The sequence below is a fragment of the Microtus pennsylvanicus genome, chromosome 4 (assembly GCF_037038515.1).
Source record: "Microtus pennsylvanicus isolate mMicPen1 chromosome 4, mMicPen1.hap1, whole genome shotgun sequence".
Taxonomy (NCBI): domain Eukaryota; kingdom Metazoa; phylum Chordata; class Mammalia; order Rodentia; family Cricetidae; genus Microtus; species Microtus pennsylvanicus.
This window is the reverse complement of record NC_134582.1, coordinates 78,211,387-78,237,515: the sequence shown is the minus strand read 5'-3', so window position 1 is coordinate 78,237,515 and position 26,129 is coordinate 78,211,387. Positions and strand designations below refer to the sequence as shown.

At 54.4% G+C, this 26,129-nt stretch overlaps 1 protein-coding gene across 2 annotated transcripts; it reads right to left on the bottom strand.

Annotated features, from left to right (window-relative positions):
* Positions 1-3,540: 3,540 nt before the first annotated feature.
* Positions 3,541-14,573, bottom strand: Pitx1 (paired like homeodomain 1). 2 transcript variants are annotated; one of them, XM_075970938.1, is made up of 4 exons: positions 14,513-14,573; positions 9,181-9,417; positions 6,829-7,061; positions 3,541-5,067 (listed from the first exon to the last, which is right to left on the bottom strand). In XM_075970938.1, the coding sequence occupies exons 2-4, from the start codon at positions 9,347-9,349 to the stop codon at positions 4,525-4,527; spliced, it is 945 nt and encodes a 314-aa protein (XP_075827053.1). In that variant the 5' UTR covers positions 9,350-9,417; positions 14,513-14,573; the 3' UTR covers positions 3,541-4,524. The 2 variants fall into 2 exon arrangements, with proteins under 2 accessions (XP_075827053.1, XP_075827052.1); XM_075970937.1 differs by lacking the exon at positions 14,513-14,573 and having other exon boundaries at positions 9,181-9,717.
* Between the last annotated feature and the right edge of the window lie 11,556 nt (positions 14,574-26,129).

Below are 26,129 nucleotides of genomic sequence, written 5' to 3'. Positions count from 1 at the left end.
GATCAATGATGACTCACATGCTATCCAGTGACCCTAGGGAACTCTGTCTAGAAACTTTTAGGGGCTGGAGAGATGGCTGAGTGGTCCAAAGCACTGGCTGCTCTTCCAGAGAACCTGGGGTTCAATTCCCAGCACCCACATGGCAGTTCACAACTGTCTGTAACTCCAGTTCCAGAGGATCTGACTCCCTCACACAGACATGCTGGCAAAATGTGGCTGCACATGACATAAAAATAAATAAAAATTTAAAAAGAAACAAACTTTTAACACGGGCTGGGGATGTGGCTTGGTTGGTAGAATGCTTGCTTAGTGTGCATGAAGCCCTGGGATTGGTCCCTTGCACCAGCTGTGGTGGCACACACCTGTAATCCCAGTACTCAGGAGGCAGAAGGAACATAAGTTCAAAGTCATCCTTAGCATGGTATGTTTAAGGCCAACCTGGGCTATGTGGAGCCCTTTCTAAAAAAGAAAAGAGAGAGACCAACTAAACAAACCCACACCCCAACAGGAAGGACTCCAGCAGAAAGGAGATAGTGCAGCAGGACACCCTGCTTCTGGACACTTCACTGGTGTGTCTGATATTGACTGATGACAATATTAGTGAACCCCATCAACAATTCCCATTTCTTGAGAGAGGTATGTGTGCCAGCAGCACCCCTGGAGCCTGGTGTGCATTGTCTCAGAATTCTGTAAACAACAGGGCAGAATGACTTTTCCTTTTTTGGAAGAGGAAAGAGAGGCTAAGGGATGTTAATGTGTTGCCCAAGACACCTCAATTATGGCGCCATAACCCAAACTTTTTCAAAAACAAATGGGCAAGTTCCTGTGGATGCTGGGGCCTGTAACCAGCCCCCAAATGCAGAGGGTTAGGGACACCAACCCTCTTCTTGTTTCCCACACCTGTCTACTTGGTGACCCGGGTTATCTCACCTGGGATGGGAATAGGGATGGGGATGGGGACTGGTTCTGGCACAAAGACAGCACAGGGCCTCCTCAGGGCCTGGACTCCTGCATAACACCCCATCTGGCAAATCTGTTTAGCTGTGGTGCCTCTATCCGGTCAGATAACTCTGGTACCCAGGCTTGAAAGCCTGTGACCCCAAGGGACACTGCAGTCCAAGGGGCAGCATAGAGCCAGGGAGGTAGCTTGGCTCCTCCCCTAGTGAAAAGCTCCTCCCCTCAGTGAGCAGGCACTCCAGGGTTGTAGACAGAAGGATTAGATCATCAGGTCTAGCTCTCCTTTATTGGCCTCCACGTCTCTCCCTGTTTTCCGATCTTTCAAAGCTGTAGGTGACTTTTGGTGCTCACTCTCTGAGGGCTAAGGAAGAGCAAGACTGCTTCAGGGTTGCTTGGAGGAAGAGGCTAGTTCTGTTTCGCCCTTTGCTTTGCCTTTTGGTGGATGGCAAAGGACAGCCCAGTGTAGGGGTAAAAGGTTGGCACTGACTTTGAATTGACCCCGGCACCAAGTGAGGCAATCTTTCTTAGCTTTGGGAGCTCATGGAGAAAAGGGGTGATGAGGACCCTTCTTTCCTCCCTTCCTCCGTGCAGGCAAAGGGGTTCCACAGTGAGATGTGTATACAGCGTAGGCCACTGGACCCACTCAGGTTCAATGAAGTATAGTCCTTATTATTAAAGATAGCAGCAGAGCCCCTCCCCCGGTCACCCCCCTTTCCTGACCATCCTGCTGACTCCCTTGCTAACAGCGTTCGTGTTTCTTGCACACCTTTGTAATTATACTGTACACGTGTTTACTTGTCTGGGAGAGTAGGGGCCACCTCTTCTCCACTGCCCGGTCCCTAGCACCACCAACAAGAGCACAGTCAATGTTGAATGCCCCCTCCCTTGTCCCTCCAGCAAAATAAACCATTTTTTATTTCTTAGAGGATATGACTTTCAGAGCCCCCAGTCTTCTCCACCCACTCCCACCCCCTGGAGTTTACTGCAGTAGGGAAGGGATGCATGCTTTGTATCAGCTAGAGCAGGCATGGGCTGATCAAGGGCCTTGCGCTCGCTCGTGATGGATGAAAGGGTCGTCATAGGACAACCTCTACCTTCCACCGTCTGAAGCCGGCTGGCTTTGGTCCCCATAGCACAGTTTCTCCACTCTGCAGTGGTTCCCTCTCACCTGTGCTGTGCCTGGCTTTCAGGGCTGGGGGTGGAGTGGTTTCTCTCTGCCCCCTTTCTTATAGCCCTACCTCCGAGGTCTCCCTTACCTCCTTGCCTAGACCAGGACCCACAGGGCATGGCAGATGTGTGGGGCTGAGGGAGGCACTCTGTGAATCCAGATGGGATTTTGTTTATGTTTCCAGAGTGAGAGAAGGAGCTGGGACGGTTGCTGCTGGGGGAGGGGTGGTCAGGCTGCAGCCCCCCCCCCCGCTCCCCGCCCCCAACTCCCCTCCCCTCATTCTCCCCCAGCTTGTGTGTCTGGCCCTGGCTATATAGCAGAAGCCCATACTGCAAGTCCCAGCCTGAAGCTGACCTATCTATCCTCCGAGGTGGGCCTCCCTATGGTTGATCTGATGACTGGCCGTGGAATCACAAGGTCCATTTGCTTAGTGTGACCTTGGCCCAGTTAAGGACTCCTAGAGCTTGGGTTCCATAAAGATGCCTGGCTGTGGACTCGCAAGGCCTGTTTGCTTAGTGTGACCTTGGCCCAATTATGGAGTCCTAGAGCTTGGGTTCCATTAGGCTGGTGATGACCTGGTTTGTGACTGCTCTTCCTTCGTGACTAATCCTGTGGCGGTGCCCATCCCAGCCAGGACTTGCCTGAGTCCAGCTTCAGGGCAGTGCCAATCTCCACCACAAGGTGATACCGAAGCAGGGCAGGAGCCCCTCCTTCCTCCCCCGCAGCAGCTGCAAGCATTTTGTTTTGCCATTAGAAGTGACTTACTTAAGGGAAGCAGAATTTTACAGGCAGTTTACAGGCTGGTCTTGTTCAGTAGTTTTCAAAAGCTGGGGGTGGGGGGCAGAGGCGGCCAGCAGCCTCCGTGAGTTAAGATAGGAGAGAAGTGAGAAGTGAGCCCAGGGTAAGGGACACTTTCTCCTCAGAGTCGCACGGCCTGGGCGGAAGTTAGCACATAGTTGGGGCATTAGGACAGTCAGAGGTTGAATCTGGCTAGACTCCGGAACTTCCGGTCCTCCCACCCTAGTCCTCCAGATCTGTGCTCCATGGGGGATGAGGGGATGGGGTCGCGGGAGATCAAATCAGTTCCAACCCTAAAGACGTTCTCAGAGAGTGCACCCGTATGAACTAGGTCAGCAAGAATCTTAGAACACCCTGGGAAACTGAGATCATCAATAAGGCACAGGTTGAGGGCTGGCAGCGTTCTTGCCATGGAAGGAGAGGGATACCAGCTAGGTCGCCCGACTGTGCTGAGAGGCCCGGGAGCACAGGAATAGGGGTGGGAAGCTCCTGTCTGGACAGCCTCCGGTTCTTCCCTCTTCTTCCCTCGTCCCCACAGTGTCCGGGTGGCGCAGTTCCCCGTGCCTTGGCCTCCCTCTTCAGGTGAATGAAGCAGCCAGGGGCTCAGTGGTGCTTAGCACGCTCGGACTATGGTTTTAATAGACGTACATGGACGAGTCGATATAGACAGATTTATAATTCTATACAGTCAGTCCGACATACACAGGGACGCTGTAAACGGGCGCGGGCCAGAGAGCGGGTGTGCAAAGTGGGCGGGGGCCCTGGGGCTGCGGCCCCGCGCTCTCCTGGCTCGACTCTTATACGGGCGGGCGGGCAGTGAGGAGGGGGCTGTTCGCTGGGACAGAGGGCCACCTCCTGGACCCAGAGTGAAGCAGAGGGCCGGGCTGACGGCTAAGCTTGGGGCTGGGAAACTCGGAGCTGAGCCCTTCCCCTCCTGCGGCTCTGTGGCCTGAAATGTGCGCCCCCCGAGCGCGCAGGCTGCTGGGCTCTTCCAGGCATCCCGGGACCTTGGCTAATCCAGCAGGAAGGCCGGATCCCCTGCAGACGCGGTCATCCCCAGCCAGGGGCACGCTCCAACAGCGATCCGCCCGGCGTGCGCTCGGCCAGGCCACACTTGGAGGGGGCCTCTCGGTTCTTGACCTGGTGGACGATCCCATACCCTCCAGGCTCCCTACATTCAGTTCACTGACGCAGGCGCTCCCGCCCGGACGCAGGCGACCAGGGTGTCTTCTCCCTGCTGCCTCGGCGCTGGCTTCCCCTGCCTCGTTCCCTCGGTGGAGTGGACAGCTGGGACCCGTGGGGCCGAACATACCACCTGCGCCATCTCCAGGGAAATTGCAACTCACCCCCCCCCCCCGCCCCAGTATTTTTCTCCGACGTCTTTGTGCTTTTCCCCCCCTCCCTTGGCTTTCTTTCTTTCCTTTTTATTCTTTGGGGGCAGAGTGGGGTCCGGAAAAGCAAACACAAAACCAACCTGGAGGCGGGGTGGGGAGGAAGGGGCTGCGCTGAGGCGAGGTCCGCGGTGCTGCGAGCGCCCCGCAGTGCTCCGCGAGCTCCCCTGCGCCTTGCCGGCCGGCGGCCCCAGGGACCCGGCGGGGCGGTCAGCTGTTGTACTGGCAAGCGTTGAGACCCGACGCCGGGCCCTGCAGGCCGCCATAGCCAAACGACGAGTGCTGCTTGGACTTGAGCCGCAGGCTTGCGAGGCTTGAGTTGCACGTGTCCCGGTAGACGCTGTAGGGCGAGGCGGGGGTGCCGTAGGGGCAGGCGCCCGGCGACATGGCCGAGTTGAGCGAGGAGCCGGTGAGGTTGTTGATGTTGTTGAGGCCCGAGTTGGGCATGCCGGGCACAGCGCCCGGGCCCATGCTGGACGGCATGGTCATGGAAGAGATGGAGCTGGGGGCCGAGAACATGGACTGAGAGGACAGCGGGCTCATGGAGTTGAAGAAGGTGAAGCTCTTGGTGGACAGCGGTGCCGGTGCCAAGCTCTTGGCGGCCCAGTTGTTGTAGGAGTAGCCGGCGGCATACACGTCCTCGTAGGGCTGCACCAGGCCGCTGAACTGCGGTACGTAGCCGCCCTTGCACAGGTCCAACTGCTGGTTCCGCTCCCGCTTGCGCCACTTGGCTCGTCGGTTCTTGAACCAGACCTGGGGAAGCAATCGGGGTTAAAAACGGAGGTTTTTGTAATGGTTCCTTTCCTGTCTCCAGAAAATATGAGCCCTCCTTCCCATTTCCCCGCTTTTTAAAAATCATTCCCCCCCCCAAGTTAAATTGATTTTCTTTTCCCAACTCGGATTCTCTTTTGTTCGAATAAATATTCGTCCCCCCCCCTCTTTCTACCATTTCCTCCAAGTGGGCACTGGCTCTCTTCGAAATAATTCAATCTTTTTCTTCTTCCTCAAAAACACAAAAACATTTTCCTTCCCCGAAAATTACGGGCTCCGATTTCTGAGACGAGTTTCATTGTTCAAATAGTTTGTTTTCATCTGTATGCACAATATTTAATAATTTTCCTCTTGCCCGAAATGTAAATTTTTGTTCACTTCTTGATTATCTAAACTTCAGTCTGTTTTTTCTTTGTTTTTTTGTCCTCATTTTTATTCTTTTCTAAATATTTAGTTTATCCCTCCAGATATCTGGCCTCTACTGCTTCTCTTAAATAATTGATCCTTTCTTTTTCTTAATGCTCAACCTCTTTGCCTCTCCCTTAAATATTTAATTTCTTTCCTGCTGCCTAAATATATTCCAAATACGTTTCTCTGCAAATATTTAATTTCCGTAAGTTTACTAGTTTCTCTCTAATCTCCGCCTCCATTTTCTCCTAAGAAATTGGTAAGAACCACCTTTTTCTCCCCAACCAAGTCCTCCCCAGTCTCACCTCTCTACCCACCATTGGCCCCCTGACCTCCTAGCTTGTTCTCCAGCCCAGAACCCGTGTACCCCAGCTTTTCACAGGCCCTGATTCCATGTACCCAGCCCCACCCCACCTCTACTGCCATAAACCTGGGCAGGATTAGTGAGCTCGAAATTATAGGGTACTCGGTCTGCATCCAGGGTCCCACTGGGTCAGACCAGTCTCATTGGGGCGGGCTGAAAGCAGGACTTATGGCAGGGGTTCTGTGGGTTATGTGGCACTTTGGACTGGCTCAAGAAGGGCTTTCAGGGTCTGATTAAGTATTTGCCACCTCGAGAAAAAACGATATTCTTACCCCTCTTTTAAGAAAGTATAGCATTTGCTGGGAACCGTGGGAGAGGCACCAGAATACAGTGTGCTCTTGGGTCAGGGACCTTGCAAATGATAAGGAGCAGGAGGGCCACTAGCTACCGGAGTCCCACTCCACAGGACCCCAGACCTACAGTGGGGAAGAGCTTTAGGCAAAGGTCCAGCTAGTGCCTGGCTGATTGGTCTGGAAAGCTCAGAAAATATCCCAAAAACAGTCTGGAGAAGGTATACTCAGAATGAGACCACAGCTCCGAGAGGCTCGAGAGGCTCGAGACCCCGCACCGCAACCCCCTACACCTTTCAGGCCTTCCGGGGCAGTCAAGCGCGCCCTGCCTTTCCCTTTCGTTTTCCAGGGGGTGAAAGCTCAAAGCTCCCGAGGTCCTCAGCGGCAGAGACTCCTCTGCCCAATCTCAGACCTTGAGTAACTCCTGGACCTGACAGAGTTCCCTGGGGTAGGGAACGGGGTCTTCTGACGGGGGTTGCGGTAGCTCCTGCGGGTCAGGTAAAAGCGATCAGGAAGTAGCAGCCTAGGGGCCTAGCTGACACGGGTGGCAGGGGCCTAAAGTGGGGTCTCCGATGAGAGAGGGGGAGGGAGGCCTGCGAGGTCAGAGTTAAATCTGAGCTACTGTGGGCAGCGCCAGCGGTGGCCAGAGGGAGGGTAGCCCGAAACGCGCCCCACGCTCACCCGCACTCTTGGCTCAGTGAGGTTGGTCCACACCGCGATCTCCTCTCTCATGCTCATGTCCGGGTAGCGGTTCCTTTGGAACGTGGCCTCCAGCTCTTGCAGCTGCTGGCTTGTGAAGTGAGTGCGTTGCCGCCGCTGTTTCTTCTTCTTGGCTGGGTCCTCTGCTCCGCCGCAGCCTGCGCTGCCCGCGCCGCCGTCCTCGGGTCCCTTGGCTTCCCCGCCGCGCTCCTTGTCTGCAGCAGGTAGGAAGGGCGCGAGTCACCTCGGGCTAACACTACTGCACCCGGTCCCGGCTCCACCGAAGCGCCTGCGGAGAGGTGGCTGCCTCTCATCTCCCTGGCCAGGGGCCGTGGGAACGGTCCCCCACTGGAAAAGAGCCGGCCGGGTGCCGGTCCTCAGTAGGCACCTCTAGGGCTGGCGTTGCCACCGAGAAGAGCCCAGACGCCCCAACCTGGCCTGGGTTCCCGGCTTGGCCGGGCCTGCTCCTGTATCCCGCACTGGCTGCGGCCCTGCAGCTCTGGTCACCAGCAAAGGAGCGCTGTGTCTGGAAACTCAGGCGGGCCTAAATCTGACTGGAGCACCTCTGCTTTTCTGAACTAATACCAGAACTTTCCAGCTGAAGCTAGCAGATTTGTGGGGTAAGAACCCGGTGGTAGCCTGAAACGTTTTCTTGTCAGGGCTATGTCAGAGCCACAACGACCTCGGGTCTCAAGGTCTAGAAAACCCACCAACTGCAGCCTAGATAGACAGATTTGGGTCTAAATGACCCGGGCTTCTCTGTCTCTTTAAAGCTACAGGAGATGCGCACAGTCAATAACATTCAAATATAAAGAAAAGGAATTTAAAAGCAAAACAGAAGCTCAGAAAAGTTCAGAGCGCTCTGCCAAAAAACAGAAAGGTCCGCAAATCCTCAAAGCTAGGCAGACAGAACCAGTGCAAATGTAAATGAAGGAGTCAAAACCGTTCGTGCAAACACACCCCTAAACTAAATACACAGCCAAATGTGTGTAAACTTCAGTCAGATAGGTATTTCTCTAAAAAAATCCATGTATCATTGAAGAGAAATTTTAGACTCTTCACAGTAACACCCTGGTAGAGATTTTCAAACCCTAGAGAAATACATTGTTGCTAGACAATTTAAATTCACGAAATAAAACTGCTACAAACAGGTTTTAGGAAAAATCTCAGAGAAATGCGCCATTTTGGATTGACTTTTAAAAATTTCTCCAAGAATCGTGCTGCATGTAGGTGTTTGAAATCTCAGAGAAACACGCGCTAGTAAATTGTTTCAAAGACGCATTCGGTTTAAACTGTTAATTTCCCCCGCTGACTTGATTTGAAAGCCAATTTATATAACTATAGCTTTTTCCCCCTGAGCAAACAACACCACGTTTAAAACTTTTGAAAACAAAAGTACAGTCAAAGCTTTGTCTTCTAACCAAGCAAACAGACCTGCTGGGGAAAGTCACTTAGAGATGCAAAACAGAAACAAACAGAGATTAAATCAATGTAGTAGAGACACCCAGGGCCGGGGATAGTGGGCAGCCCAGAACTCCGCGGCCACTCGGGGCTGAAACCCCGAGAACCGCAGCCGCTCCGAGACCAGATGAGCCTGGAAACCTCCACAGCCGTAGCCGTAGCCGCCTAACCGAGGGCCCAGCTCTTGGGTTAAAAAAAAAGAAGAAGAAAAAGAAAAAAGAAAAAGGCAACGCGGAGTTTGTAAAGTCAGTCTAGTACCCGCCCTGGCTGGACCCCTGGTGTCTCGGAGCTGTGGCGTCCACGTGGGCCGGGATCCCTCCAACAGTGTTCCTCCGGCCCTGCCCGGAGTCAGGCCGCGCCTCCTGGCCGGCTCGCTCTCGCTGTCCCCGGAGCTCCGTTGTACTGACCCCTCTCTTCTGGTCTGGTCTCTGCGCCCAACCCTCCTCTAGGACCCTCTCCTCCAGCTGCACCTCCCGGTCTGTCAAGGTGTCCGCCCTCCTGTGTCTCTCTGGGTACTTTGTCTCGCCTTCCCCTCCGTTCCCTATTCTGTCGGCTGCTTGCCCTGCGCCCCTGCGGCTCCTCAGCGGCCAGTTAGGGAAAACTTCACTTTTTTATTTTTCCTCGCGCGTGCTATTTGCTCCTGTTACACCCGGGCTGTCAGTCCCACTCTGGGCTTGGCTTATGGGGACTGCTTGGAAGTGGCTTCGCGTGTGCGTGCGAGCGTGTGTGTAAATTTCCGCGTTCACCGTCAGGTCGAGATCGGGAGTGAAAAAGAAAGCTCCTGAATGCCGAGGCGCAGAGGGGACCCGGCTGAGCGCCAAGTAGCTGGGTGCGCGCCGTGGCTGGGTGCACGCCGCGGGGAGCCGCGCTTACCTGGCAGATCCGTGTCGGACGACTCGCTGGCGGAGTTCTCCAGCGGCTCCCGGGGGTCGGCGGCGCGGGCCAGGTGGAAGCTGGGCCCCATGTCGTGCGGCGGAGGTGGAGGTGGCCGCAGCCCCTCGGGTAGCCTCTCTAGGCTCATGCCTCCCTTGAAGGCGTCCATGGAGGTGGGGACCGCAGCGGGCGCTCCAGGGGCCGGGGCTGGGCGCACCCGGCCGCCCTGGCTGCGACCTGTTGGGCACAAGAGCGCGGCGCCTAAGCGGCTGCCCCCCAGGGCTGCCCGCGCCCGCAGCGACGCCTCCCGCGCTCCATCGACTGCCCGGAACTGCGGGGCCGTGCGTGGGGCTCCGTGCTCCGCCACGCGCTCCCGCTGCTCCGGCCTCAGCCGCCCGGCCGGCCGGGGCCCCGCTCCGGATTCGAGGCCGGTTTCTAAGGCTCGGGACGGAGCCCGCAGAGTCTGTCTGAAAACGACAGCGCGCGCCGCCAGGTTCCAGCAGTCCCTGCGCCAGGGGTGGTGGGTGGGGTGGGCCTCAGTGGGAGGGGGCTGGGAGAGAAGGAGGGAGGGCGCGAGCGAGCGAGCGCGGGCGGAATCCAGCCCCGAGCCGCCCGCGCCGCGCCCTCTCCGCCGCCCTCCCTCTCTCTCCCTCCCTCCCGGCCTCGCCCGCGCCCTCCCCCTCCGCAGCCACCTTCCCGCCGCCTCACCCCCCCACCCCCCCGCGCGGCCTCACCGCGCCTCTCCCTCCTTCCCCGGTGACACACCGACTTCTCCCTCGGCCGCACAAAAGAAACGCATCTGGCCTGCAAGTCCCGCGCGGCTGGTGCCCACCTTGGGGCCCCAAATGACTTGTTTCGCTGAGAGTCAACTCCTGTCTGCGCCGCTTCGAAGTCCCCAGCCGCTGGCGAGAACAACCTAGGATGAGTGAAGGTTCGCCGAGCAAGATCGCTCTGAGCCGGCGCCTTCGAGCCAGCGCTAGGGCGGGGACCGAGCCAAGGGCCGGTTCCCGGTTCCCGCAGCTCCCAGCGGTGTCCTCGAGGGGCCGCCGGCCCCTCCTTCCCCAGTCTCTTCTCCCAGGAACTCGGGCCGGTTGAGTGACAGCAGCCTGCGAGCTCTAATGGGCCCCCGGATGCTGTCTTCTAATTAGCTTGGACACTCTCCCCTAAGGCTGCCTCTCAGGCCTTCCTCTGCACCGCAGTCAATTTTCCGGGATTGGGATAGAAATGATGGCTTCTAATCAGACGAAACGTTTCTGTTGGCTCTAGGCCGTGGTGAGCGGGGCTGGAGACCCCAAGAGTGCAGCCAGGCCCATTACCTTTTCCACCTTCCCCTTTGTTTTCCACCTCCAAAGATCAGGGGTTTTTGGCAGTCACAGGGTAGGCCTTGCCAGTCTCTGCCCTCCTTTAGGGTAACTTTGCCCCCCCCCGCCCGGCGGGCAGCTTGGGGCCTGCTTTCTGACTTCCCAGGGCTTCAGGCATAGGCCTGGGAGACCAGGTGACTGCTGTTTCAAGACCCTGGGTTGAGAGCCTGGGAAGCCTAGAGTCTCCTATACCGTGCTAGGAAACCATAGCGGCAGAACCCCCCTCTCGCCAAGCAAAGACTTTACCCCCTAGGCTCCCAAGATTGGTCCCCTCCTTAAGTCCTCAAGCTTCAGTGAAGTTTGTCCAGGGATTTTATCCAACAATTGTTAACTGGCCCAGGGACCTCAGCGTCTTGAGTAAACAGGTCACAAACTGAGGTGGCTCTAACCTGCTTCTCAGGCCACAAGGAGATCCTTAGGCTGCAGATCTTCCCCTGAACCAGCCACTGGTGGGGTGGGAGCCCTGGTAGGTGGGACCTGGGGGAGAAGCACTTCCCCATTCTCTAGGCTCAGTGCCCAGAGCCCAGAGCCCAGGGCATCTTTCTCTCTGCAGTCATTTCTTGGACAGGTCCTACAGGTGTCAGTGTGGTAGTGGCACTTCGTGCAAGGCTCTGTCTTTGACCCTCCTCCTGCCTTCTCCATCACCAGAGGGAGCCGGGCTGGGTTCCTTGGTGAGAATTGTGGGGGCAAGGGCAGATATGCAGGGTGGGACCAAGATTGCCTCTTACTCCTTTGGCCTTCCTCCAAGGTGCCCAGCTCTTTAGGGCCTGGCCCATTTTCCCTGTCTGAATGCAAGGAGGCAGAATCTAGGCAAAGCTGGAGGCGTATGCTTCCCAGGGAGCTGAATTAGGCCCGGGGACTCTTGACTTCTCCTTGCAAGTGGAGCTCATCACCACGAGGTTGAAATTAACTTGACCATGGGCAGAGCATGGTTGACCAGCAGTCCCTGGGCTCCACTTTTTACCCCACTTCTTGGCTGAATGTTCTACAGCAGCAAACACCTCCTTTCAAGGAGGTACTCAGGTGTCCCACGATGCCCTCCACGAGGCGACACTACCTCAGAGGGCAGCCCTGAGCGCACAAGGATGGCGGTGTGCACACGGACACCTGTATCCCTGATGGATGCTGTGTGCCATGGACACACACATGTGCTGCTTGGTGTGAAGTTGGATAGCAGGGGTTACGGGGTATGTTCTAAGCCCATCAAAGTCAGGCCAAGGTGGGAAAGCCCAGTGCCCCTCTGCCTGGAGACAACAGCAATGGTCTGCCCATGGGTATTATGACTCAGGACCTATAGGATGGGGACTGTTCAGTGACTTCACTCCTTGACTTCCACTGTGGACACATTAATGCAGTTATTATGCTCCCTCTGAGTTCCCCTCTGGGCCCAAGTCTCTAGCACTGGTCTGAGTAGACACAGCACTCTTTTTATTTGGAGACCTCCAGGTTTGCCAAGTTGGTGGAAAGGTCTTCAGACCCTTTTAGATAATCCTTCCACTATCCTCACAGACCTTGAGCCCCAAAGAAGCACTGAGACAGATGGGGACTGCTGGGGCAGTCTGTTTTTAAGTGATACTGAATGAGCATGGGTAGGGGGAGGTCCAGCAAAAGGCTATACCCTGATCCTGAGTGTGTTGAAGAAGGTGACCCTGCCTCACCCACTGTCCTAGGCTAAGCAGGGGCTTCTTGAGCATGCATATAGGTAGGAACCAACAATCTTTCCAGAGCCCAGGCTCCCGGCAGTCCCCTTCAGTTTAATGTGTGGCTGAGGGACTTGGCTTGCTTGACCTCTCCCTGAATCTTACTTCTCACGTTCCACAGTCTGACTGCTGTTTCAGCCTTCAGATCACACAGAGAGGGGACGGGAGGAGTGGAGGGAAGGGGGCTTACTGAAGCCGGCAGGCCAGGAGTTCTAGTCCACTGGCCACCCCACTACCTGCAGAGCCAGCGATCCTTTCTAGAAACTTGGGGACTGTGATCCGGAGGAGCCAGGGTTGTGGTGGTGGAGAGCTGAAGTAGCCAGCATAGGACCTTTGCTGAAGCTGGGCATATTCGAAACAGAATCTGGCCAAAAGATGGTTTAGTGATTTAATTCTTATGAAGGCCGAGTGAGGGATTCTCATGGGGACCATCCTTATGTCCCTGTGTGAGTATACTGCCTTAAATTCTGCGCTCCTAGAATCAAGAGATTTTAGGGAAAAGGAAGGAATGTGCCATGGCTTGCCCCCAGGGCCATCCGTGACTCTCGGGGACATTCCAGCCCTAAGCCTCTTAGGCAGTGGAGAAGCTCAAACTAGAAAACCCAGTTTTTGGAGTGCATCAGGGACCACCTACCTCTTTTTGCCCCATCTAATACCCCCTCCTCAATAAAAGCTCTTTGTTTTGTTGTTGTTTGGTTTTTGGTATACAAGCAATTACAGACAGACCCATAGTGCTCAGGTGGAAATTGGAGCAACCTGTTGGATTCTGTCAGTTTCTCAGAAGGTTCCTGCCCATTGAAGTTTCTTTGAGGGGCAGGAATGTGTGGGAACACTGACTGGGCAGGACAACCGGCCACCAGGTACAATGGAAAGATAGAGCTTGGCTTCTCCACGGCTGCTAAGGCTCCTGGCTCTCCAGGCCTGTGCTCACTCCCTGTTGTTACCATGCTTTCTGGTTCTGGGGAATGTTTGAACTAAGGGAATACAGGACGGCTAAGAAAGTGGTGGTGGTTGCCACTCACTGTGGAACGGAGGGCTTTGTTTTCCACTCTTCCACGGGTGCTGGAAGCCTGTCTCACTCGTTATCAGTTGCTCCCGTGGAAGGAAGCAGCTTCACTTGTAAGCCCAGACTCCTTTTATCCCCTCTCTGGTGGAAGCACCAAGGCCCAAAGCCACAGGGGAACTAGCGGGCAGGGAGTCTTCTTCCGGCCTGCCCCTGCTACTGGTAGTTTTTGCTTTTACCCTACACCGGGCAGTTTCCCTAGTCCTCGTCATCCATCGGTAGACAACAACCTGGGGGGCTCTCTAGCTGATTTTCAGAGATCAGGGAGATGCTAAGAGAATATCTGAGCCTTTGTTTCTCATCAAATTGGGTTCAATATTTCCTTAGATTTTGGTGAATTCCTAAATAGGAAAATCTCGGGGCCCAGAATTTCAACCCGAGATGCCCTCTATTGCGGTCAGAGGTGAGCCTCGGGGAGCCCTGGCTTTGCCTCAGTCTTAGTCCGTCTCAGTGTAGGAGATTTCGGAATTTAGAGACCCGGTTCTAGAGAAATAGTGTATGCCCAGAGCTTCTGTGTCAACAAGCAACCGGGAGACAGTCTCCACAACGACTTCATCAGACTTTACAAAGAGCATTTGGGTTTTCTTTTAGGGGAAGGAAAAGTCCGACTTGTGCCAGTGAGAGAGGGCTACCATGGGTTGGGGCAACTCTGAGGGTGGCGGCTGGACATCGTGGTCCGGGGTGAAAAAAGTCAGGCTGGTATCCACAGCTTTTTGGCGGCATTGCTGCCCCAACGAACCAACCAACGAATGAAGCAGTTTCGTTTGGTGAAAATACCCTTTTGACGCGAAGCTATGCCCCAAGTCCCTAGCTAGTCCCAGGGGCCAGCGTTTCCACTCGCGGTGGGGCCCCATTCCTGGACAAGGCGGCTGCGGGCCGGCTATCCCGCCACTGTCTTCCGCAGGCCCTTGCGTCCTGCACATCCAGAGGCTTCCAGGGTTGTGCCTTTGCGGTGCCAGAGTCCGCGTCTCGGACGCGGTTGCCCTCTGAGGGTGTGGGGTCGAGTGGGCCCGCGGGGTAGGTGAGTTAGCATCGGGTGATGGCACGATCCATCTGTGCGCGGGAACCAGTTCCTCGCGTTGCTTCGAAGGCGCGCGGCTCTGCGCTGCTGGCGGGACCCCAGGCACGAAGGAGCCAACAGCGCTGGCCTTGGTCGCCTCCTCCCCTTGCACCTCCGCGACCCCTCGCCGCAACCCGGCGTCTCTTACCGTACCGGGGCAGCGCTGTGTCTGCGGCTGGTTGGCTCCGGGTTCGCCCTCCGCGGACTGCAGATCAGGTTGCCGCCCGCTCTGCTCTGCCGGCAGTGTGGGTCCCCGCCGGTTCGTTACATCCCAGCGCGCAAGGTCGGGGCTGCCTCGATTCAATCCGCTCCTCCCGCCGCCGCCCGTCGCCCGACGCCCGCAGGGAAGGCGGGGACACCGGCCGAGGAGGCGGGAATGGGGGGGTGGGGAGAAGCTAGGCTCTCGGACCCGAGGGGAGGGGGCGGCGCGGAGTCCCACGGGCGTGGGGCAGGGGCCTTTCTGCCCGCTCAGGCGACGTCGGTGCAGCTCACGGCCGCGGCCGGGTCCGGAGAGGTTGCACAGGACTCCGTGCACAGGGAGGGGCTCAGCCCTGGGCAGACGGAGCCAGCGGGTCCCAGCCTAGCCCAGCACACTTTCTCCAGGGTCTCAGTTTCCACCCGGCACTTGAGGGGCTTGTCTGATTTTGGTTTAGTTGAGGTATGGCCAGAGTTTTCCTGGGTCCTGTCAGGTGAAGGTCAAGCCGGGTCTATCATTTCCCACTTTTCTGCCCGACTTGCGGACTGGGATCTGGTTTCTGCGCGTTAGTTAGGAGTGTTTGCTGCAGACCTTGTTACTCACAGAGGATTGAGGGCAGACTCGGGGGTTTCTGTGTGTAGGGGCGGGAAGTGTTAGGGGGGCACCCTTGTATACCTGCCGTGCGTGGGGGAGTCCTTCCTCCTCAAAGCGTTGGGCTTCTGAGGCAAGGGTTGACCGATCACAGCGAACAGATCCGCCCGCTGCCCTTTGTCCCGCTCTTCCACCTGAACCCTCTCTAGCGGTCATCCTGATCTGGGATGGCGAACAGAGAGGCATAGAGTCCTGTGAATCTGTAGGCCTGGTCCTAACTAGCGGCCTTTGGGAGATGGCCAGAATTTAGGGGAACTGGTAGTCAGCCCTTCACACACTCGCAGCCCGCTGGGTGCCCCAGTGGGTGCTCTGGGGCCATTTATAAGACTCTTCTATTCTGGGAGAGGAAAAAACCCAATCGGCTGAACCTGTCTCTGCTTCCTCCAGCTCCCAGACCGACCTTCCGAGCCTTTGGCTGGCCGGGCTCAGAGGTTAGAGGCGATCCCGGCTGGGCCTGGGACTCCTGGATTGAGAGCAATCCAGCCTGGCCTCCATCTTCCTGGAGCATGAGATTCAGGGCCGCTGATCTGGTGTAAGGTGCCGGGAGATGGCTGCGCAGCGGACCAGCATTAATGTTTCATGAGGTGCCATCAAAGGCGGCGCCTCCCTGCCTAGTTCTAGCCGACAGCTGCTGTATGGATGCCCAGACTTAAGTCTGCCTCGGTACTCGTCGGTACCCTTAGGGCCACCTGGCCTGGGAACCGGGAGACCCAAGACCCTGGCACCAATCTGCAGGTTCAGGCTAGCTGAGGTCTGGGTAGTTAGACTCTGAGCTAGGCTGAGGAAGAGAAACCCCACAATCTCTATTCTACCCGAAGAGCGGGTATGCAGAGCTCCAAGCTCACAGGGTCGAAAGGGTTAAGAATCCTGGTCGCCAGTACTTGCAGACCTATGACCGCCTGGCAGAAAAGCCATTTCCTAGCTTGGAGCCTCTGATCCCCATTCGCCAATGTCTCCTGAATCCTCCTTGCTGGTTTATGGTAAAAATGGCCTTCCCACCTTATAAAAGCCACTGCCCAGTATACTGGCGTCTTTGAGCATAAAAATAAAACCCTGGACCCTTACTGAAGGGCACATAGGCGCCTGACTGGGATGGCATTCTCCTGTGCCCTGGTGGATTTCCTGAGTTGTGTTAACAATTTGACTGGGTAGCCAGTGAAACTCTCTGCATTGTTCCCAGGCATTGCCTGGGGTGCCCCTGCCCCCAAAAGCTTCCTCTTGAAGCAAAGGTTGGCCAGAGTTGGAATCTTCATTGAATTTTTACTTTATGGCTTAGGGGAGTCATAGAATGTTCAGCCTCAGTTTCCCCATCTGTGGAATGGGGAAACGAGAGCTCTTAATTCCTAAGGAATTTTTGGATAGGATAACGATGAAGGGCGTGTCCTTGAGACCCTTGAGCAAACACCTAATGCTAATGGTGACACCCACTGAGCCACTTCCAGTTCCTTCTTTTCTCAGGTGGTCACCGTGTTCAATTAAGGCAGGGATGGACCCTTTCTCTGGCTTAGTAAACCTGCTTCTAGGCCTTGCTTAGCTACTAGGAAGTTCCTACCCAGGACAGCAGGGCAGGCTGGTGAGCTGAGGGGTGACAGAAAGTCCAGAAGTCTTTGGTGAACCTCGAGGGGCCAAAACATATCCTTTTCCTGGTCTTGTTTTCTCACTTCCCCAAAAGAATGCTTTACACTTTCTCTTTGGGTCTTGGCATCATGGGGTGCATATATTTCCTGACCTCCAGGTGCATCATGGGAAAGGACAGCAGGACAGTCTGACACAGTGATGTTGGCATACTTCTTAGTACAAGATCCTGAGGAGAGCCGGGCGATGGTGGCGCACGCCTTTAATCCCAGCACTCAGGAGGCAGAGGCAGGTGGATCTCTGTGAGTTTGAGATCAGCCTGGTCTACAGAGCTAGTTCCAGGACAGGCTCCAAAGCCACAGAGAAACCCTGTCTCAGAGAATCTGACACTTGGCTTCACAGCAAACACAACAGACAAAGTCTTTGGCCACAGCTACCCCAAGAACGACCTAGGGATTCTTCAAGCAGCAACACGATGAACGTAGGGGGAACTTATTTTTTCTTCACAATTCTCACTGCTACATTTTTGAAATTAATATTTGTATAATGGTTGAGTAAAACCTGGGGTAGCTCCCTGACAGCAGAGCCCAGTCTCTCCCACTACCTCCTCCCTGAGGTCAGCAAGGGGATCTGGGTGCTGATTGGTGGGGTACAGCTTACATGCCCTCTTCTGAATCAATCACTTGGTGAGGAAGAGTGGCTCCGGTTTGTGGTTAGTTTACCCCAGAACTACCCCAGAAAGTAGGCTACCGTGGGAAGGAGTAGTGACCACACTCCTCAAAAAGCCCATTCATAATAATTAGGAATATTAACGATGGTGATGATAATGGCAATGAAATAAAGGTGCTTTCCAAAGAAACTGCTGTCCTTGGGGGTGCTAATCTGCTCATTGTGAGTGAGGAGGCACTGGCTCTCTCTGCGGGGAGAGGGGAGAGCGGAGTCTGTCAGGATCGCTGCTCTAGGGCTCTGTGAGGAGCAGAAGCTGTAAGTACCTCCCCTACTCTACAAGGAGGAGGGGGTGGGAGGCCACAAAGGTAGTGCTGTCTCTCTTGCATCTGGTAAGGCATTACTAAGTTTGAACATCAGTCAACTGCACCCTGAGATTCTTGGAAGCCTGGAAAAACAAACCCAGAAACTATCTGGCCATCTCAAATATTTCATCTCATCGCAGTCTGCCAAGCGTCTGCATGGGCTAGGAGGATTTCTGATCTGGAACCTTTCTGGGCCACCTGTTCAGGTAAGCAAAAGCTTGAGAGAACCCACTTTCTGTTCAGGCTCCCAGATGAAGACAGAGGGCTTCTACTCATTTGGAGAGAAAGGGACCTTGAGTGACAGCCTAAGGAGTTACCGGGGACAGTTTTCCACCCCTGGGCGCCTTCCCTCCAGGGAAGCAAAGGTTCCCAAGCAAGAGGAACTGTGGTTCCTGAAGAAAAGGGAGGATGGCCCTCTACAGTAGTTGCCCGGGGACAGGTGAGAAGGGAAAGAAAGCATGGGGACATCGGTGAAGAATGGGAACCAGATGCCACAGATCTATGTGGGGTGTGATCCAGAAAGCAAAGAGAAGCAGAGGGAGGCTTGGAGTGGGAAGATGCGTGTTGGATGTCTATTCTAGAAAGATTAAGATTGCATGTGGTAGAGCACGTGCTTAGCGTGTGTGAGGTTCTTGGTTTGACCCCAGGCACCCAGACAAGAAAAGGAAAGTGAAGGAAAGAGACCATTCTAAGTGGGGTGGTGGTGGCGCACGCCTTTAATCCCAGCACTGGGGAGGCAGAGGCAGGCGGATCTCTGTGAGTTCAAGGCCATCCTGGTCTACAAGAGCTAGTTCTAGGACAGGCTCCAAAGCTACACAGAGAAACCCTGTCTCAAAAACAAAAAACAAAACAGAGAGAGAGAGAGAGAGAGAGAGAGAGAGAGAGAGAGAGAGAAGAAGAAGAAGAAGAAGAAGAAGAAGAAGAAGAAGAAGAAGAAGAAGAAGAAGAAGAAGAAGAGGAGAGGAGAGGAGAGGGGAGAGAGGAGAGAGGAGAGAGAGGGAGAGAGAAGAGAGAGGAGAGAGAGTATTCTATTTGGGTGGCAAGTGGACTTCATGAGCTAAGATGGTAGCAGGCTATTGCAACCTCACCTACATGCTGTCTGTTTCTCTGCCAGTCCTTTTGTCTGTCCATTAGTCCACTAAGCACTAGAGTCCACAGTGCACCAGGGCAAATATACAGAGAAGTCGTGGCCCCCACCTTGCTAGACCTGCCTCTTTGGGGAGCCTTGGTTCCCCCTCCCTGTGACTGTCATCCTGGCTGCCACCTCAGCTGCCTTCCACGTGTCTGCTTGCTGTGTGAGGAGACAGGGTACTAGCGACCTGAGTGGTACAACCACAACCACAGCCAGGCAGTCTGGGCACCAGCATGGTGAACAGTCCTGTCGGAAGCTTTTAACGTAATTACTCTTGCTTGGGCTGGCTGGTTGGGCTGCCCCGTTTCCCTGAGTTGGAAATTCTGAATTGTTTCATGACAATTGAAAGCGTGGTTGGAGACCTACCAGAGGGAGCTGCCCATGAAATATTTATGTTTTCTCAGTGTCACGGGGCTGTTCTCCTCCGTCGTGGGAACCTGGGCGTGCAGGACTGGTGGCTTATCAGAGATTGCTATTACTTGGGGACGTGATCCCTGCTGTCTCTTCTCTCCCAGCTGCACACATCAGCATTGCCGGACCCAAGTGGGGCAGCACTTGAGGGCTGAGACCATTTGGGTAGTAGATATGAGGAGTCCAGAGTCAGCCTGGGGCTGAAGACACCTAGCAAGGCAGCCTGGGTGTGAATCTTAGCTCTGCCTTCTTACTGCTGTAAGCCTTTCCTTCTTAGCCGTTCAGTGTGGGATGCGAGTTCAGGCCTTGCAGAACTGTGAGATATGGGGATGACCACATGTGAGAAATCGGTGCTGAGCCACTGGCTTTCTTGTTAATCAGAGCCACCCTTGGTAGGTCCTGGGGCCACGCCAGGGACTGGTTCTGGAGACCCTACCAGTTCCCTAGAACCTCATTTTCCTCTGTGGAGTGCTTTGAAGCATTCTGTTTCCCCTTCGTTCTAAATTCTGAATAACTCATGTTGGAACCGTGCATGCTGGCCTCCTAGGCAGCTCTGATGTGTAAGGGGCCTGCGGATTTGGTAAGGAACTCACATGCCTAGCCCCTGGCCAGGAGCAAGGAAACCCCTCCAGGTCGCCTGACAGGACAGTCTGCTCAGGGCAGCAGGGGCCTCTTGTTCCTTGCCTTGTTTTAATTTCCTCTTAGCCGTTTGTGGTCCAAGCAAGCCTGTACCTATTGACGGCCTATTGGCTAAACCTGTGTGCAAAGGGGCTAACAGTTCTTGGGTATCATCTGTACTGGGTCTGTGCTGCATCGTTCTCACGGGCCATTTCCTCACCACAGCCAATTGTCAGCAGGTTTTCAGATGAGGAACCCAAGCTGGGAGAGGCTCAGCTACTGGCCAGAGATTGCCACTAAGGAATCACACAGCCCTGGATTAAGCGCCCAGATGCGGGCTGGCCCTCTGCTAGTGACGTTCTGGGCAGGAGTTCCTTTAGCTTTAGACAAGGACCACAGGACCCGATCAGCTCTTTCAGGACTGAGATGTTGAGACATTGGAAGTGAAAGAGCTCAGACTGGGTCTCCAGGCTCTGCCTGTCCACCCCTCCAGGGACCCTCATTAGTCTGATGGTGAATGGACTTCTCTCTGTGTTCTTAAGGGGAAACTGTGAGGGTTTGTCCCCACACCTTCTCTGTCTTCCCGGGCCTCCATCCTCACAGTCTCTGTCTTCTCCCTGGTAGTGACTGTGAAATCAAGGTCTGGCATCTCCCCACAGGATCCACCTTTCTGGGGGCCAACTCCCCATCCAATAGCCTCTATCAGGTCGCACTGACCTGACTGGCTGGGAGGGAGGAGTCCAGTCACAGCGTCAGGGCAGGCTCTCTTTCACCCAGGTCAGACCTGGGGTGAGTCAGTACTCCTTCACTTCCAATTCCTCCCGTTGGGGTCTAGCTTACACTCAGACCCCTACTCTAACCTTGAGTCCTCATAGGCTCCCGTTCTCCCCATCTTAAATCATATTCAAACTCAGCCTAGATGCGATTCTTGCCCCAGAGGGAATGCTTGATCCTCAGGGGCTGTAGTGACATTTCAAGCAGGGTGGGGAGAAAGCTGGACTTCTAAAATATTGATTCGAGGCACGCATCTGGGCCGCAGAGGGTCTAAGCTCATCTATGCATAGAGCGGAGAGCTTGCAGACTACACAATCCAGGGTAGGGAGCTTTGGCACATGTCTGTCAAGTGGCTGTTGACTTGGGAGTCAGGAGCAAGTTTGGCAGAACAGAGCAGGAGGGCAGCCTCCTGGGGGCTGTAAATGTCGAGGCAGGAGTGTGCCTTGGGCCTGAAGGCTCTGGAGGGGGTGTCCCTGAGTTTGCCTCTCCCATGTGTTTTTGGACCAGCTGGCCAGAGCCTGGCCCATATGGTGGTAATTTCCCCACCCCTCCTGGCCAAAGCTGAGCCACATCCTTAGGAGGTCCTGGGTGCTGCATGACCAGAAAGGGTTGAGGTAGGATGAACTATAACCTGTACATCCCAAGATTCCACTTTGTCTAAGATCTAGGAAGTTGAGTTAAAGCCAACAGAGCCCGTCTGGCACTGGGGCCTGAGGTATGACAATCATGGGCAGAAGCCCGACAGTCCTGTGTCCAGTGTGCTTATGGAACCTCTTCAGCCAGCTCTCAGGAAGGAGACGGGTAGCCAGACGTCCAGATGTCCAAGCTGCCTTGCATGTGCACCTCACTTAGAGGTGTGTGGAGGGGAACCCCATTGCCTATGAAGGCAAAGACTGACCCGGGGTCATATACTTCCGTTCTGCAAACATGTGTGCCCACCCCCCGGCTCAGGGGGTCCATCTGATCTGTGGCATGGCAATGCAGAAGTCTGCTGTGCTGTCCACATACAGGAAGGGAATACGGAACTTTTGGTGGGACAGCTGGGTTATGGTGTGTGGTGCTGTTTCGTGGAAGCCTTAGTGACTGGCTCTCTCTCCTGCCAGCACTGTGCCCCCTTCACATCTCTTTATTACCTTTCATTCTCTGGGGGTGGGGCCTTGTGCTGAGTCTGGGGGTTGAAGAACAGCAAGAGGACGGCGGTATTCCTCACCTCTCTGCCGCAAGTCGTTGCTCAGGGCTGCAGTCCTGAGTTCAGTCTATCCCTATAGGGGTTAAAAATGAATCATTGTCTATACTTTCATTTTTGTTATTGTATTTAATGTACATGGGTGTTTGTTCTGCATGTAGGTCTGTGTACCATGTGCACGACTGGTATCCATGGAGGCCAGGCAAGGGGATCAGATATCCTGGAACTGATGGTTGTGAGCCATGATGTAGTTGCTGGGGATTGAACCTGTGTCCTCTGGAAGAGCAGTCAGTGCTCTTAAAGGCCAAGCTATCTCTCCAGACTTGTATATACCTTAAAAGACATTTGGGGGAGGAAGTGAGTATATACACACATGATTATACCATAAATGCAATTGACTATTTTACAAACAACTTCTATAAGTGGTATTTTGGGGGACTGGAGAGGTGACTCATGAGTTAAGATCTTGCAAAGAACATGAGTTTGGTTCATAATGTCCACATGGCCCCTCAAGGCCACCTGTACATCCAGTACCAGGACATCTGATGCCCTCTTCTGGCCTCTTCAGGTACTGCATGCACATGCTGCACATAAACTCATGCAGGCTCACAATACACATATATACGTAAACGAGTAAATAAATACATGTGTTTTTTTTTTTAAAGCAGTATTGCCAGGGGCCTGAAGATGTAGCTCAGCGGGTAGGATACTTACCTGCATGCAACAAGGCCCTGTGTTTGATTCCTACCACCATATACACCAGGCCTGCATACCTGCAACCCATCACTCAGAAGGCCAGATTGAACTACTTAGTGAGTTTGAGACCAGCCTGGGCTCCATGGGACCGTATCTCAAAAACTGATGTTTTGAAGATATACATGGAACAGTTTAAAGTTTACTTGGCATCTTGACATCCACGTCAGTTTTGGTAGTAAAATTCCTTTCAGTGGCCAGAAACTAAAAGCAATGAAGATGCCTTGTAATTGGCAAATTGTTATCTGCACACCACACCATGTTATATCAGCAACCAAAAGGGACAGACCACTGAATCCTTTATCCTCGGTCTCAATGAAATTCTGAAGAATGTAAAAAGCCAGTCTCAAAAGATCACCAACTGTAATCCTATTCATGTAACGTCCCCAAAATGATAAAGATTTTTTTTTTCTACTTCAGTGCTGGGGAATTGAACCGATGGCCTTAACATTCTGCCATTGAGCTACATCTTCAAAAAAAAAAAAAGGCAGAATTCTCAGCACGGAACTAGATGACTAGTTTCCACTAATTCATGGAGCCGTTGGGCGGGAGACAGGCAGTGTGGCAAGAAGGGTGTGGAAGTGGGATGCCCATATCGAGGGGTTAATTCACCTTGTTGATTCCAGGGGACATTTCATAAATGTCTGTTTGTGAGGTGTTGTGTAGCCTTTCCTCTAAATTCAGCCATTCTCTCCTGAAAAGAGGAGGGGAACCCCCCAAGACTCAAGAAGCTAAGGAAATGGAGACGGCTCAGGAGACTGACAAGCCCACCTGTAAGTCTGGGAAGGAGGGGCTCTCACGTAGAGCAGCCTGGAGGTTGGGCAGGGAGCTGCAGTGGTGCAGCTTTCTTGAGACTATTTCTATGGGGCGGGACTGTCTGTGATGCAGCTGCCTCCGAGTTGCTCAGGCTCCTGCCAGAGACCATGGTTTCGTAAGGATCTCCAATAAACTCACCAGTTTGCCAAGCAGGAACTGGGTGGAATTTTTTCTTTCATTTGTCTTTGTTACCCTGCTTGGGCCACAAGCAGAGGAAGAACGACACAGTTGTCATTATTATATCTTATATATCTTATAGCTACATTTTATATGTCCTGGTCTTGATAGTGTACTGGTCACATGTGGCTACTGGGAAACCAGGGAAAGGGACATGGCAGGTGTGTTGCTTTTGGCCACGTCTGAAACATTTTCCCTTAAACTGAAATGAGAAAAGACCAGGTTGAAGTTCTGCTTAGGGGCCAAGGACATGCCTGTACAGCATACAAGAGTGGCTGGAGGGATCCTGGGAAAGACAGGAAGGCCAGGGACCAGAGAGAGTGTGGAGGGCAGGGGTGAGGGTTGAGGCACAGTCTTGAGTCACTGAGTTCATTCAAACCTGCTTCTGGAAGAACCAGCAGGTTGATGCGGGATGCACATACAGGCACAGGCTGTGCAAGCGAGCACCGGAGTTCTGGGAGAACTGTGCTCAGGAAGGAGAGAGAGGGTGTGGGGGTTTTGCCTGCAAGAGCTTTGACTGACCTAGGAGAGGGCTGCTAGGTCAGAGAAGGTTCCACTCCCCTGAAGAGGCAATGCCGGTAGTGTCCGGAGATGAATGCAGGGCATCCTGTGGCATTGCAGGCTTGCCTGGCTCGGACCTCTTGGTTACCCTCGAAGCATCTCCGTGGGCTGTTTATATGAGCAGCATGTAGTTTGTAATGATCCAGTCTTGTGGTGGCCTGGGAGCAGTTTACCTCAGAAGGAGAGCTCCTGACCACGGGAGCTGGGAAAACACCCCTGACTAGGGGCCCCTCACTGGCTTCCCTTGTCTTTAGGGCTATCCCTTGACATCCAACCAGAGTTCCCCTAAAGCAAACTAAAGCAGTGTCCCTGCCTCCCTCCCTTCCTTCCTGGCCTCCACTGGTGAGGCGGGCTGCCCACAGGGCCTTCCTAATAGGCTAATCCTCATCTTCGGCCCCCTCCCCCTCCCCCGCTGCTCTGTCCAGTCCTCTCTGCCTCCCTTCCCTGTTCATCAAGGACCTGGTACCACACTGCAGAGAAGAGTTTTACTCCTCACCCAGCACAGACTGCTGAGATCCCTTCTCCAACCTCCCTTTCCTGACCCTGGCTGTCTACTTTCCTGTTTGCTGAGCAGGTTTGTCTGAATGTAGTCTGTCTTGTAGACTTGGTTATGGCCTCAGATTGGACTTCCTGGGGATCAGGACTACACCTTTTCCCAATTCTTAGCCCTTTGTCCCCAAGCACAGCAATCCATGTGAGAAGCCATGCCCTAAGGACAAAAAGCAAGCATCCTCAGTGAGGCTGGCATAGCTTGAGGCTTCAGGGGTACAGCCAGTCTGGGAAGATGAGCTGTGAATTCTGGCACCAGCCAACATGAAGACTGCGCCTGTCGGTTGAGTTCTCTGTGTGTCCCATTCCTCACGGTAGGAACTTATTGCTTGGGCCATTTGACAGGTGAGAAAAGCAAGGCCAGAGGGTCGCTGGCCAATACCAAGAGGGGGGAGCTGGAATTGAGACTTAGGCTGCCTGATGTGAGGGGCCCTTTCCCCATGTTTTTAACCGTGATACAATCCTGGTGAGCTAATGAGGGTGATGACAGAGCCTCAGGCCCAGGCTGTGCTCTCTCTAGGTCCCAGCTGTGAGCACTAAGCTAGATTGGGGTGGGGGTAGGGGACCCTGAGACACCCTGCCTGACTTTAATGGGATCTGGGACAAAGTGTCTATGCCCTGATGAGACGGACTGTCGGACTGTCGTCTGGTCTCTGGAGAACCTGTCCCAGCTCCATCCTGCTTTTGATTTCACGTGGTTTCGGTCCCGTTAAGGTTTCCAGACGGCTTGGATCTGCATGTTTACTGCCACGCTGAGGAATGTCTTGTCTGCCCCAGATCTGGATGTCTGGGGGACAGCTGCCTGGACTGGAAGGGACACAGGTTATCTTGATCTCCAGATGGGGCAGTATCTGTCGGAGGACTTGTGGGGAAGGCTTCTTGCCTGGGATCTTGCTCACTCTCCCCTTCCGGCCCCTGATAAAGAGTCCCAAACACAGGGCTGTAAAGTCGGCCATAAAAACCGGGAAGAAATGCTGGCGCAGCTGGCTTATCAAAGCGCATCGCAGGCTCCCGCCAGGGCTCCCTACTTCAAGTTTATTTCTCCTCCTCTGCTTTCTTTCAGAAGGTGTCTTGTGAACAGCTAAGAGGGTCATTTATAAACGTCTGCCGTCTCTCCTGAGCAGCCCAGGCGCTGCTGCTTCGCTCCCGCGCTTCCTCGAGGTGCAGAAACGGCAGAGAGATGCTCCAGGTGCCAAACCCCGCGACCTTTGCCTCCCATCTCCCAGGTGCTAGCAGAGATGAGAAGTGGAAGTCACCGGGGGTCTCCCACATCCCGAGCAGGGGCGGGGCTCCTCGAGGTGAGTGGCAACCATCTCTTTGACCCTGGTCCTCCTT

Coding starts and splice junctions, on each gene's coding strand:
- Pitx1 (XM_075970938.1), bottom strand. CDS start 9,349: ATGGACGCCTTCAAGGGAGGCATGAGCCTAGAGAGGCTACCCGAGGGG. Junction 7,062..9,180: donor GTCCGACACGGATCTGCCAG/GTAAGCGCGGCT, acceptor TACCTGCTGCAG/ACAAGGAGCGCGGCGGGGAA. Junction 5,068..6,828: donor TCACTGAGCCAAGAGTGCGG/GTGAGCGTGGGG, acceptor TTGCTTCCCCAG/GTCTGGTTCAAGAACCGACG.